We start from the raw sequence: 15,161 nt of genomic DNA on the forward strand, positions 1-15,161 counted from the left end.
ATTTTATTTTAAAATTATTATTCATTTATTTTTCATGTACCATTCAATTATTTTTCCGCTATGTAATGATTCTACTATTTTTTTTTTTTTTACAAATTTTTATTATAAATTTTTTGTTTACTATTTACTTATATTATTTGTATACATTTTCTTATTTTATTTAATTGTCTCATATAATATATTAATAATTCATTTGACATTAATACCATCGTGTATATCTTTGTTTAGACAGCTGCAATTAATATTCATGAGGGTTCCAGTACTCTGTATGTAGAGGCAGAAGTTAAGTACATTCTGTATTTCCTGATTTATTTTACGTGGATATTACATTTATAAATTCATTAAAATAACATTAATCCATGCCATTAAAAAAAACTTTTTTTTTCTTTTATTAATATTACCATTATTACTATTACTATTATTTTTCTTATATTTTTATCACTATTTATTTTTTTTCTTGGAAAGAAAAAGTCAAATATTACTGCACTTATTTCACCCAGAATGTAGCTCAGGAAATGTTGAGTAAGTGCCCAGTCAAATCAAGAGTAAGTGGCTGGCGGCTTCACACTGCCGCTTCTCCGTCAGCCACATCAACCGCAGGTTTTTGACGGACAAGTCTGCTGCTTTGAAATGATTTAAGACCCTTTTGTAGCCTTTATCGACGGCTGCCTCAGTGTCGAGCTTCTTCTTCTCAAGATTTCATGCTTTAATTCGGGACGAAGTATCAAAGAAAACCATGCCAGAATAAGTCAGTCCGCCGTTTCAACAACCCGAACCTCACCCCAAAACTGCAACCAAAACATGTCACCCCGAATAATTCAACCCAAAAATGACTTTACACAATGTCTGTTTATTGTTTGTAATCATACATTTCCAAAAATGCTATCTCCGTCTTGTATCTAAAGATGTCTAAAAGCAGATGCAGTCACGTGACGTTACACCTGGAATACAGGACGACTCTCACCACGGACTCACATTCATCTTCATAACCGGAGAGTAATTTAAGAGTCATCTATAGATAAAGGCATTGTTTTATTTTCATCCTCTCGTTCCAAAATAAAGGAAAGAAAATCACTATCGACACATCTGTGCTTATCTCTTTTTTTATGTGCTATATATCGGTTTTGACACAAAAACAGAAACGTTTGCAGTTTTTTTTTTTTAATATACCAACATGCTCACAATGTATTTTCCTTTTTTGTGCTCGAACAGAATACATCAAAACGGACAACCTTTTCTTTCGTGGCCGGTCCGCGGCGACGTGAGGAAGCTAGCAGCTCACGCACTGGAGGACGCTGGCCTCACCTCGGGGACAGCCAAGTCACTCACTCGCTCAGGCTAAGATTCTCCTCAGCCAGTTGGAATCGCTCTGCAGCTCCCGCTCAGACACTTGTGGCTGTGTGGTGCGTGTGAAGTGATTTCAAAACGTCCTTTCCTGTCTGTGTTTCTTTTATACATGTGCAAACTAAGCTGTGGTCTCGTCGAGAAGGCCGCCGGGTGTCGATCATACTACGACCTCCCTCACCGATTCAGCTCTGATAAATAAATCTTTATATTTACTCATAAAGTGGCAGGCAGGGTTGTGCTTCAACTGAGATAAGGATAAGAGCACAAATGCTATTTACATAAATAACGTCTTGTTTTGGCTCTCAGGAAAAGTCTGTTTGGGATTTTACGCTTCTATTCTGAGCCGTTTTATAACATCTGCTTGAAGATAAACACGTGCTGTTTAGTTGCCTATGATTTCTATACACATTTGTTGAGCTTTTGCCATGTGATGCAGTCGTGCCGTGTCGTCGAGGCGACAATGAAAAGATGGAGGCAACAAGGTCCATTTTTAAAACATTAGATTAACCTTCTCAGACTTGACGCTACAAGCACATTTATCTTTCAGTTCTACGATAACAATGTGTAGCGCATGCTAACTTGTTTAGCATTACTGCCTTCTGTTTTCCTGACATTTTCTGATTCATGTTTAACAGGAGTATCAGAATGTTGGACGCCCACAAATTACACCCCTCAATGTTTTTATATACTGAGTAAGTTGAGTGTTTTTGATCTCGGAAGTAGCACGCCTCATGGCTTAGCTTAGCATGAGTGGCTAAGTAGGACGTGGTGTAGAGGTGTCACTGCCTGATGTGGTCCGCCGGCCTGATGCGGTCCGCCGGAAATTCCGCGACTGGAACCGGAAATTGTGCATGTTTTACCAACTGACGTTTACTGGTAAGCGCATGCGTCCACGGTTATATTGTGCAGTTTTTTTTACTTATTAATTTTTTTTTACTTCTAGAGTCTAGATTAAGAAATTGTATGTTTTATATGATATTCTGTTTTTTTTTTGTTTTTTTTTAATCCAACAACATAAACGGACTCAAGCGCCGCACCACGGTTGACGTAAACCTTGTTCAGGGGCCGATGAGTTCACTCCTGCTCCTTTTAAATCAATATGAAACAAATTCTAGGAGAAATGTTTCCCATACACTCTGTATTGTATCAGAAGCAATACAATGACAAATATTGATTATTATTTTAATCATAAAAAATAATGAATTGACATAATTGCATGTTTACTGGTGCGCAGATGCATCAACAATAAACCGGTTAGTTCGTAACTTCCTGCTCCAGCACCATTATTTCCAGCGACCACATGAGGCAGATCGTACTTACGCATGAGCGTAAAAATGTATAATTTCCAGATTTCACTGTCAAATATAATATATATTTTAACAACTATTAAAAAAAAAACACGACTTTATGCAATATAACCAGTAAACGCAATTCGTAGACCTTGCACATGCGTTGTTTCTAACATCCGGTTCCAGTCCCGGAACTTCTGGCGGACCGTATCAGGAGCCACGGTTCCTCAAAAGAGTCGAGTTCTGATCCGTCTTTCAAGGTTCCCCAGTTTAGCTTAGCTGGCCGAAGATGATGGCGGATGACAAGTAACAGTTTTATTTGTTGTGATTCCAAAGTTGTGCTGACAGTGATGTGTGCGCTATAAATCTCCTCGCTCAGCGCTACAGGCTCTACACAACAAGACAAGATTCTCAGAATTAAATTAGCGCCGGTCCCCGGGAACCAGAGCAGCAAACACCGCCGGCTCATAGAGACGAGTTCACAAACGACTGTGGTCAGGTGTGATCCATCATTGTTGTTGCACCGATGCATCGCTCTGTTTTTCCAGCTGTTATATTAACTGCAAATGAAAGGGTGTTTTTTTTTTACTTACTTTCTGAGGCAACTTTTGAGATGATCAGGTTGAGCTGGATCGTGATGTTAACATGAATATACACGCACGTTTGAATGCGTAAGTGACAGTAGTTTGGGGATAAATACACAGCGATTTTGACAGTGGTTAGTGGGAAAGTAGACTGACTTACTTCAGTGGCAGCTGGGAAGCCAGGTTTTTAGGGCAGAAAGTAGGTACTGTAGGTGCATTGGGAAGGAAGGTAGGTAGCTAGGTTTTTGGTCGTCGCCAGGCAGGTAAGTTGGGCTATTGTAAATTCCAGACTACAGAGCCCAACCACTAAATTTAAGAAGGAAAATAGATCTTGTTCATACATGAGCCGCCGTCGTCTATAAGCTGCGGGTGCAGTGGTGCAGTCTGCACCGTAGAAAGGTCAGTGGTGCATGAAGATCACTTCTAAACTACTATTGAAAACGGGGTCCAGCATGGAGACTGACTCATGAAACAAACTGGGCAATGTTCTGAACCTGAATCATGAACTCCTCACGTCTTTTATTGACATTAATGCGTTGTTTTCACCTGCGTGTCTGAAGTTCCAACGCCACAGGTCTCAGCTGCTGCCTCTCGACAAAAGGTTCAATATTGTAGCAGCATAAAAAATCCATGTATTGTAACGTCATTGAAGAAACCACAGAGTTCAGAATGCAGGTTTTGAAAGGTGTGTTCGACTCGCTGTTAGCGCAGGTCGGATGGCAGGTGTACGAGCAAAGGAAGTAGTTTGTGTGACAGTATGTTGAAGACATTGAATGGAGGTAAGTTTTCAGGCCAGAGGTTGGTGCCTTCCTCCTCCATCAGTAACTGATATCAACCCGTGGTAGATATTAGCTTTGTATTCCCTGGATACCACAGGAATTTAATCCCTCTGCATGACCCCAGAGGCTCCTTCTGGTTCCACACTGGAGATCAATGTTACATCAAACATGTCGGTTGTTGATGTATTGTTTGGAATCTGAATCTCCAGATCTTAAGTGTTTGTATTTTTACCTTCGCCAAGGAGGTTATGTTTTCAATGGCGTTTGTCTGTTTGTTTCAAAATAAAAGTTATGTACAGATTTGGATGAAATTTTCTGGAAACAATGGGACAAGGAATTATTTTTGAGTGATCCAGATTGCCGTCGTGGTCCAGGAACTTCTTTAAAGGATCCTTCGTATTGGACCATTTTTCTCATTTAGATCCAGGACTTTTGGGGTTTTGTTTTTAAGGATACTTGTGGTGGATTTAAAAACACCATTCTAAACGTGTCCTCCATATTCAACCTTGAAAACAAAATCCGACGTTGCTAATCTCAACTTTCATGTCTCTTTATTTGGGCTACAAATAATTGAATTGGGACCCAAGTGAATTTACTGCACAAAACTGAGTTTGAAAGCAAAAACTCAAGTGTTAAAGCTCGTCTTTTGTGTGTGCTGTCGCTAACCTTGTGATTCGTTCACAGTGACGCTTGTACGTTTGGACGCAGCACAGCGCTGTACTACACTTACACACTTGCAAACTCTCCTTCAAGAAAGTCGTGGTCACATCTCCAACACCGCCGATATTAGACGGCGGAATATGACCGTGGGAGTCCAGGATTGTTTCCTAAAATTTGACTAATCCACCGACTCTGTTTACGGCAGCAGAGAGCGCTGGTGTATTTATAGAGGGAGCCCTGTCAGGAGCCATGAATTATTAATGATGCAGATTTATCTGTGACCTCTGGGCCACCGGGGAGAGAACACGGCCATATTACACACACATTCACAAACACACACAATCACTGCTTCTTTTTTTTCCCGACTCAAATTGTACCTTCTGCGATTCCCTTTGCTGGAATAATGGTGAATTGCAGTGTTTGGAGGAGCGTGACCCCGCCACACACAGACGAACTGATTTGGTCCGGAGAGATAAATAATTCAAAGCATTCAGCAAAGTACAGCACATACTAGTCTAGGTACACACACATACACGTGACAGGTATCAACAGTCTGGTATATGCTTCGATAATTCTCCCGATTTTTGATCAAAAAGCTTGTAAACAGATCCTTGGCCTGGCAGCGGCTCCCTCGCCGCTCAGAGGCGGTACTTCCGCAACAGATCGGCTTGCCACATGTACTTCCGCTCGGGGAACCTCTCGGGGATCTTGATCTTGCGGAAGTCTTGGATGCACCTCTCCAGCTCCTCCTCCACCGTCAGCTTCTCCTTGGCCGCCCTCTTCTTGCAGGTGCTGGTGTCCCGCGAGCTGGACGTGAGCGTGCGCAGCAGATCGCTCTTCCGCCGCTGCTCCGCCTGCTGGAGCATGGCGACCGGGCCCTTTTTGATGGGCCGGTCTAGAGTCTGCACCTTGGCGTGGGGGTGCGACTGCCGGCTCACCGGCCCGCATATGACCGTCCCCTGAGGCGAGCCCGCTTCCGACTGGCTCTCGGAGCTGGACGTGGAGAGCTCGTTGAAGGAGGTGCCGCTCTCGCCCTCGCCGTCTCCTTTGTGGTTCTTGCAGCAGCAGTCGCAGGGAGGCGACGACCAGCGCGACGCACCACCTGGGAGAAGACAAGCCGAGACTTCACTTGAAGAAGAAGGGAGGAATAAATGAGTGAGCAGCAGATAAAAGGCAGCGTCTAAATACAGATAACAAAGGAGCAGAGTCGGAATCAGTCATCATCCACAACAAAGTTAGGATCAGCGACTGACAAGTGGGTTTGGAACAACCTGTCACATAAAACAATTCCGCCGCTCAGACTACAAGCAGGGAAGGTAAAACGCCTTAAATGGACTGGAGGTGTTTCAGCTGGATTCAGTGTCAGTGAGGGCCCTCGAGGGAACAAGGAGGAGAGGAGGAAGCAGCTCACGCTGCACCTGTTTGATAAGCTGGGTCCGGCGTGGATCCCAAAATGATGAGATGAAATGATCACAAATTTATTCAGACGGATGAAGCGGCGTTAATGAAATGTATGTGAGAAAAAAGTAGTAAATAAAATGTAAATAGATCGATAGAAACGCACCACTAAAATAAAGATTCAACTAAAAGAATTAAAACTTTCCATTCAGATTAAGATGAGGGAAAATACTTTAAAATATATATATATATATATATATATATATATATATATATATATATATATATATATATATATATATATATATATATATATATATATAAATGAAATATCATTTGCCACTTAAAAGAAGAAGAATAATAAATCAAACTTGGAAAACAGGAAGTCAGTACATGTGGAAAAAACATAAAACTTTTAATAAATAAATAAATAAAATCACATTTTGCCACCAGTAAAATATTATTATGGGAAAAAGTACACAACCCTTTCTGTAAAAATGCATAGCTAAGGTGTAAAAAATATTAAAAATAAATATGATTTTAAAAATTCCATCGATATGCATAACAGAGTCTGCTTTGTCACAGTGTCATGTTCTGACAACTACATTCCGCCACGTCTTGTGGAGAGCACTTCATGAATAGTGACAGAGATGAACAAGCCAAGCTCTCACTCTCTGCAGCTCCAGGACCAGAGGTGGAGAAGGATTCATTTATATTTAGCTGCATTATTTTTAGTCGCTCGCATCAGACTGTTTGATGTGAACGCCGCTCGCTACATGAAAAGAAATGTTCCTTGAAGAACAGAACTGGGATGAGAAGCGGTGGCGCTGGTGGGCGGGGCCTGACTGAGGGCACGGCGTCGGCCTCAGGGGGGTTTGATCTCTTTCCTCTCTGAACAGGGAAGAGTCCATCCGCTACAGATACTGCTTCAATTATTCAGGGAGTTAGTATGAAAAATAAATGGCCGTTTCCTGTAGCGAGTGGTGCGGCTGCTCTGTCCTCGGCGAGTTGGTGGGTGAACTTGAAGAGGGAGCTGGAGATATGCCACAGATAACACACACCTTCTGCTAGTAAAACCAGAGAAGTTCAGCTCTTGAAGATGCGTCATTACAGGCTCGTACCACGTGTTTAGAACCATCTCACCAGAAGCTCTGATATTTACAACCTCTTTTAAGTTGTATATCAGCAAATGGTTTGGGAGGGAAACAATGATTCTGTAGATGGTGGGGGGCGTTTTTAGCCTTCTTGAACTTAGACACTAGAAAAATAAATACTTGAAAATCATAGTCATAAGTTCCAAAATAATACAGATGATTGAGGAAAGTGTCACAACAGCCGGAAAAAAATCCTCACGGGCTGAATCGATATACATCTTTTTTTAACAAATTATTTTGTAAAAAAGTAGTAAAAAAAAGACATACTACAACGTTTTATAACTTCCATTAGCTTATAAATGAATTTGTGTCGTTTTTTAATGCTCAATTTTTTTCTGCACTGTAAAATGAATAAAATGTAAATTCCAATGGTTGTGTTTTCAGGCCTGATTTTTCAGAATAAATATGCAGTAAAGTCATATTGTATTGAGGTAAATAAACTGGGCAAACCTGAAAAACTATTTAGGTCAATCTGCATATTTTTCTTTTTAAGTTTTGTTTATTAATCTTCTGAAAGGATAACAGGTGCCATAGAATGAAGTTTACTGAATAAATAAATATTTTTTAAATTATAACAACAACAACATTAATAGCACTAAACATATGTATTATTATTATTATTGTTATTATTATAATTATCATTGTTATTATTATTAATAATAATAATAATAATAACAATAATAATAAATCTGATCCAACTGAGTATGTATTAAAATGACAAAACAAAATACTAGCACTATAATCAGGATTCATGTAATAAAATAAAATAAAATAAAATAAAATAAATGTGGAAAAAGTAAGCTGTAAAACTAAACCAATGAATGAATTTGTTCTCAACTATTTTAAAGAAACATTCCACTAAAACTTTACTGTCCACAGAAGCGGGACCTTTTACTCAGTGGGCAGAGATTGAGGTTTTGCATGCTCATCATTGTTGTCTCACAAAATAAATGAATAAAAATGTATGTGTTCTTCCAGCAGCCAACAGAATGAGTGAGGCAAGGCCTGGGTGACTCTTTAGGTGCCTGCGCTCGTGAGTGTGTGACGCGCTGATTAAAGCAGTGTGTTAACTAATGCTATCCAGCGCCGCCGGCTCTCCACCGCGACAGTGATTTATCTCGCAGGTATCGAGGATCCGTGCGAGCTCCACTCTGGAGATTCATTATTTTGACTTCCTCCTCACAGTTGGTGACAAGCTGGAGAGGAAGTCACTCGACACTTGGAGACGTATTAAATGGCTGCTAATGTGAGCGACTGAGAAAGACTCATAATGCTGCCCCTAGTTGCTGCGGTGACGGTTTATTGAGTCTTTCTGAGGCTTGGCTTGTGAAGACGGGAGTCCATCACGGGGTCGGGGGGGTTAAAGACACACGACTCTCCAGGTCTGCAGAGGCTGGGCTGGAACCTGAGAGGCTGAATTTGGGCAAACATTTGCACTCAGAAAGACCTTGGTTATTGATCGCATAGAGCAGTGATCCTTAACCATAGGGCTGAGGGCCGCCAGCGCCCCCTAGAAGGCCGCTTAAAGTTTTTTAGTTTTACACCTCTGCGCTGTGGGACACTCAGTTTTAATGCACTTGCCACAAATGGTGGCAGTAGTGTGTCACTGAACTGACTTGTGATAGTTACCAACTATGGAGAAGTTCTTGAAAAGAAAAAAATGATAAAGAAAGTGATGTCACCCTCAACAGTAAACACTGTTCACCTGTTGGAGCAGTTTTTAACATGAATGAGAAGCGATACTTTCATTTACACTTATCGTCTTTGGAGTTTATTTATGGAAAAGAAAATATTGTGGGATGTTTAGATGTTGTTTTACAATATTTATTTCATTCATAATTTCATTCATGACGTACAGTATTTCCAATTTTCTCAACAGTTTGCATCATATTTTTTCTTGAGTAAATTTGATGGTTGGTTGGACTTCTTCCATGACAAATATCTCTGAGCTGATCACATGGTTTCATGTCATTTCACGAGGTTTTGGTTTGTTAACATGTATATGGTTATTGACCAAAAATGAAATGAGTAATTCTGAAATCATGAATCAGTTATCACAGCAATGAATCGGCTCTATTCCTTCAATGGGCCCTGGACCCAGTTGTTCTGGAAAAGGTTGACCTTGAGAACAGAAAGGTGAAGAACCCCTGGTATAGATGATGTGGAAATGCGCCGCAGTCCCTCTGGGGAGCTCATGTTTCAAGCCTCTGCTAACACACGCCGCTAACTGCTAGCGATGACCTGCTGTGACTCAGATTCTGGTCACATGCTAGCAACACGCCACTCAGATCCGTCTGGGCATCATTAGAGCAGCAAATGAAGGCAGGCGCCCTGCAGGATTCACTGGCAGAAAAATCTGACTCAGGAATCCTCCAACTGCCCCAGGGACCTGCCGCAGCAACTGAAAGTGAAATCAAATCCTGGTGAAGTTTCTTGCGAAAGCTTGCGGCGGGAAGTCTTCCTAAAAAGCAGGACGACGGGAACAAGTGCGTGAAGTCGACTCAGGACTCCGCCAGAGTCCACCTCCACCGAATTCACAGCACTTCCTCTCACTGAAAGAACCGAGAAATATGACATCAAATTAAAACTAAATAAATACAAAAAATATAAATATAAAAGGCAGAGAAAAACGTTGTAGGAGCCGAGATGCAGTCCTTTGACTTTGGTTAAATAGTTTAAGTTAATTTAAAAACAGAAGTTTATAACAATATAGGTTTATTATTTTGGAAGGAGAGATTGAAGGGCCTGTTTGCGGGTATTTCCTGTTCATTTGAGTGAATAGTTTGTCATTTATCAGTTGAATGGTTTGAGGTGGGTTGGAGGATGTGGAAGTTTTGAGTTTTGAGTTGCTGCACACCTTAAGTCCCATTGGGGCTTCCGTAAGGGCACTGAAGCTGGCAGTCTGGAAAAAGTAAGAGTGGAGCCCCACGTTTTTTTGACCTCACTCTTGCTATCTCTCTGGATAACTTTCGATACGTTGTTGTTTGGATGATACGGATGCTTCAATGCCCTTTTTGTGTTACATTTTTACTGTTTGGCACCAACTCTTGAAACCTTTAGGAACGATTCTATGTGGATTTATTCAACAACGCAACAGGAATATTGAGAGCGTCAAGCCGAGCTCCATTTTGTCACAAGTGACAGGAATAAAAGTAATACAATAAAATATTCTAAATACAAAAAAAAACAGAAAAAAAAATATTCAAGTTTGTATAAATGTCAAACAAACCTAAAATGAGGGGAAAAAAAACTTTCGACACCATCAACTGAAAAAATATACAGTATATATATATATATATATATATATATATATATATATATATATATAATAATGACATACATACATATCGATCTATCTATATATATATACATATATATATATATAAAACCATTGGGGGGAAGAAAATAGATAAAAATAGAAATTAATGTTGCACACAAAAACAGCTTCAAAACATCTGAACTCTGTGCCTGCTGGTTTGTGGGTTCGCTGCCCTCATATTTAGTTCAGACTAAATTAGTAAAGTTTTAAATTTGCAGTGGAAACAAGACAGTCTTGCACACTTTGCAGTGAGTTCCAGGTTTAGCTGGTCACATCAGCAACTGGCATGAACGGCGTGTTCATCATCTGGACTGACGTGATGAACGGCGGTGCGTTTCTGCGAGAGTGAGCCGACGTGCCAGTCCACACACTCGTGGTCATCCCTCAGTTGCTAAGTGACACCGGCCTTGAAACTGGTGTTTGTCCGCCCGTGGGTGGGAAAAAGACGCGCTGGTGTCAGGTGGCTTCCACTCATGTCATCGAAGGTGTCAGCGGTGTCGGCCTCGCCGCCGGCCGCCATCCTTCACCGCTCACTTGCACTTTCTCCCCGTGTCCCTGCTTGTGTGCTGGCTGATTCATGTGATCCCATGTTGCTTCTCTGGGGGCGGGCAGCTCTGACTGAAGTCTAATGACACTGACACACGTGTGGAACAGCACAATGCTTCTGACAGCAGCCGCTGGCTCTGAAGCATTGATCTCAGCGGGAAGGTCCAGGGCGGAGCTATCTTTGGAGCGACCTGCGGGGCTCCAGGCTCGCGCCACGGTCAGCCTGGACCGCTGCCTGGCACGCTGACAGCATATTCGCTTTTGATCACGCTGGTCGCACAACAGACTTTAACACCGCAAACATGAGGTCAGGGTGAGACCAGCGACAAAAAGACGCCACGATTAACCCGTGAGTCACAGTCTCACGTCAAGTTTTTGGAGCGGTTCAAGAGATCAACCCATGAGTCATAAACAAACGCTGCCTCACCACTGACTCACTCTCTGAAATCCTCAGCCAAAACTTGTATACAAATCTTTATATTAAATCACGAGCCTGAACGAATCTCATCCAAAAAAACTCAATACAGTAGTTTCGTTTGGTCTAAAATGTACTGCGGGTCATTGTTAATACACAACAAGGACCTGTTTATTAACCCGTGAGATACGAGTCTTCCTTTCCATTCGCCCATTCAAATCCAGCCTGAATACAGATGATGTAAAATGCACCCGACATGTGAAGCCTCAAACTTCCTAAAGAGTCGTTTCATTCACCCATGAGGCACAAATCTTTGCCCTGACTCATAAATATTGAGAAAGCGTTGAGTTTCATCATCCCTCTTCAACGTTCAAGACGGTTGTAAAGTTCCTCACTTGATCCAAAGTGAGTCACTGCCTTTGAGTACAAAGCCACGCCCCAAACCGTCAATGTTTGCTGGGTTATGATGAATGTGTGGTGGCAATGGGGCCAAGTGGAGCGCCCCCTGTTGGAGCGGAGGAGTCGCTGCTCCTGCAAAATGAATGAATTACAGTTTTAAGCCGATTATCAGGAGGTTTTAGTCGAAGACGTCTGTTGGCTCACTATCCCCCACGTCTTTGCTCTCTTACTTTGCCTTCATATGGATATGACTATTGAGACTATTGCAGTTTTCTCCTGCCATTGTTTCTCCCTCCTCACCTCTTTGACTTGGCATTCATCTCATGCCGCGGCACCAGTGGAAGTGTAGGGATGATTGCCCTCTGATTGATTTCTGTCATGCCGCCTCTCGGCACCGGCCGTCTACTCAGTGGTGATAAATGATGTTCGCCCAACAAAAACCAATGGACCTTCTTTCACCATGCAGCACACCGTTTTTTCCACCGTCATAACCTGTTGTAAAGATGCCCTGGGACGTCCCCGTGTCCGTCCCAGCTACCTGGAGTGAGAGGCAGGGGACACCCTGGAAAGGACCCCTATAGACAGACAACCAGTCACATACCTGCAGGCAATTCAGAGACATTAACAACCTATCCCTGATTGAGGGAGGAAACCAGAGCAAACTTTTCTGAACCCGGATAAATGGTAGAAATCTGCACAAAGATCTTTCAACTTTCCGAATATTGCCAAAAATGCAGGGGCAAATGAGTTTCCCTGGCTTCGGAAGAGCATATGCAAATAAGCATGAAACCTGCACTGTGGCAGTGATGGTGAAGCAGAGACGCGGCGTGACAGATGTCTTCTCCCTCCGTGTTTGTCCTCGGCTGCCGAACCACCTATGTCTTAATGTTGCTCCGTAGTTTAATGTGTCACTCGGCGGACATTAAAGATGCAAAAAAAAAAAAAGCCTTTTCTCCACGTATGGTGGAATTCCAGGCCTTTGCATAGTAATAAATATTTGATAAATAAATGAATAATGCATTTGCTGCTTGAAACATTGGGCTGCCTTTTCAGCTACTTTACAGCCATAATTGGTGTTTGAACATTTCATATGCTCCATCTTCGGCTTCCTGTCGCCCGCTATTTTTATCAGTCGCATTCAGTTTAATGGAGATAAACAAGCTGCAGTCAAGATGAATCTATGATCAGGTCTTGGAATATTCAGGGTTGAGACCAGCTCGATTCTCAGTTGGAAATGGGTGGCTTGTCCAGGGTGGTCATGAGTAGTGATGGGCTGATGAGGCTTCATGAAACACTGCCCTCATTTCCAGATCCCTCTAGATGACACTCTTTGCTCTAAAGTCATTGGTTTGGAACAGCTACTTCACTGAGGCCTCACAATCATTCTAAAGCGAGAGCGCCACCTATTGAGCTCTGTTTCATGAAGCCTCATTCATCCATCACTGGCTACGAGAACCTGTCCTAGTGTCACGGTCTGTCATGGCTATGAAAGAGCCAAAAGACGCATCTCTACATCGATCAGTTGAGCTATGTTCTAACTCAAACCCAAGGCCACAGGTACAAGACTCCGCCAGTGACTCCCGAGTCGTGTTTTAAGTCAAAAGTCAGTGGGCTGTGATTGGCCAAAAAGTTGACGCTCAGAATTTCAACTTGTGCATTTCATATTTGCCGCACACACACTCTTAAGATAAAACGCTCTGCCATCCAAGAGAGACTCAGAGTAGAACACCAGTTGTGTCTTGTCTGGATGCATTCTGGACAGGCTAATCCCACAGGAGGACTTCCAGGAAGTTGAAGACCTGCAGCGATGTAGCGAACCCTGAACCTTTGTTCCTTAAGAAGAGCTGAGCTGGGTCTTTGTGGAGAGGAAAGTCTGTGCCTCTTTGTCCAAAGATGAAAGGTATTTATCTCTCTTCTGTCCATCCATTATTCATTTCATTTGAAGGGAACTGGAGTCTGTTCCCTAAACTCACTCTTCCTGGTCACTTCCTGGTCGCTCCCTGACGCTCAACCTGATCTCAGAATTTGTTGACAATCATGGGTCGGGACACCATGGCAACCCTTGACAGCTACCAATGCAAGGTGAAGGATCAAAGGCCCATGGAGGGTCGGAGCTGCCCCTCTTCTGTGGTCAGCAGTGTTCCAATGATACTGAGCTGACATGAAAATACCCTCCGAGCTCAGGCAAATTCATCTGCAAAAACAAGTTCAAATGTTACGTGGTTTATGGCGTCTCACTCAGTGAACTCTTCATAGCAGGCGCTTCATCGTCGCGGATCACTGCAATGAGCAGCCCTGGATTCGTTTTTAACGTAAGGTTCAAAAGACAAAAGTCACTGCACCTCATGTTCGCAAAATAACAGACTTTGCCACTGCTTTGATACAATATTCCACTTTGAAATTTCTTATTCGTCTCAGCCTCCAACGGCGTGACTACAATCTCAATGAAAGGCGAATATCAGAATATTGAGTGTTCAGTCTACCGCAGCCAAACAAAGTGAGCGACACAAAGAGTCGGTTCTACCCTTGAGCATCGACGCTGATGCGAGGCGACGCCGAGAATCAATCTGGGGAGATTGAGCGACTATTATCTGGCTGTGTGTTGATATTTCAACTCTAAAATTGATCAAGCCGTCGTGTCTGGAAAATGTTCTGCGCGATGACAATCGCTGTCCTGTAGCAAACTAAAGCCGACGATTGATTGTTTTTTTTTCCCCACGTTTTTACACTCAGAGAAGCTCAAGGACAAGACGCTGTGGCTGTTTGTCGGAGCTGCTGCTTTACATCTCAGCTGTCCAGCTGAAGACGCTCGGTTGGTCAGGTATCGATTAAACTGTCTGTGGACCCGGGAGTGAATTCTGGACAAAGACGTCAGCTGTCGCATATAAAATTCAGCAAATTCTGATTGTCCAGTCGTCCCTTTCAAAGCCGATTCCTGCGCTCCTCGCAGGGCTGGCGCTACAGATAACAAGAATGCAGCCTCTGCGTTTCCCCGTCTGCCTCCTGATCACGCCTGATCATCGTCCTACACGAGGGTGCGGGTTTGACCGCTGCGCTGCTGCTTCTGCACTCTAAATCTCCCAGCAGGTGTTGGCCTTCTCTCAGGATTGATACCCGAGAGTGACAGCGGCTTCCCCTCCGAGCAGCACATTAGTCTCTCCACCCGTCCGTCGTTGATTGACTTCCTCCCTCGCAGGCCGGCAGTGCAGTAAATCTGAGTGTTTTTAATCTCCACAACAAGGAGAAACAGTTTGTCTCGGAAAGAATCGAT

General features: G+C 42.7%; 1 protein-coding gene across 1 annotated transcript in view; it reads right to left on the bottom strand.

Moving 5' to 3' along the window:
• Window positions 1-432: 432 nt before the first annotated feature.
• kctd16b (potassium channel tetramerization domain containing 16b) overlaps window positions 433-15,161 on the bottom strand; it is a 77,565-nt gene continuing 62,836 nt past the window's right edge. Inside the window, exon 2 of the mRNA XM_053848160.1 lies at window positions 433-5,761. Within this exon, the coding sequence (XP_053704135.1) occupies window positions 5,298-5,761 (464 nt within the window). The 3' untranslated portion in view covers window positions 433-5,297. The remainder of the gene's footprint in view (window positions 5,762-15,161) is intronic.

The sequence above is a fragment of the Synchiropus splendidus genome, chromosome 17 (genome assembly GCF_027744825.2).
Source record: "Synchiropus splendidus isolate RoL2022-P1 chromosome 17, RoL_Sspl_1.0, whole genome shotgun sequence".
Taxonomy (NCBI): Eukaryota; Metazoa; Chordata; class Actinopteri; order Syngnathiformes; family Callionymidae; genus Synchiropus; species Synchiropus splendidus.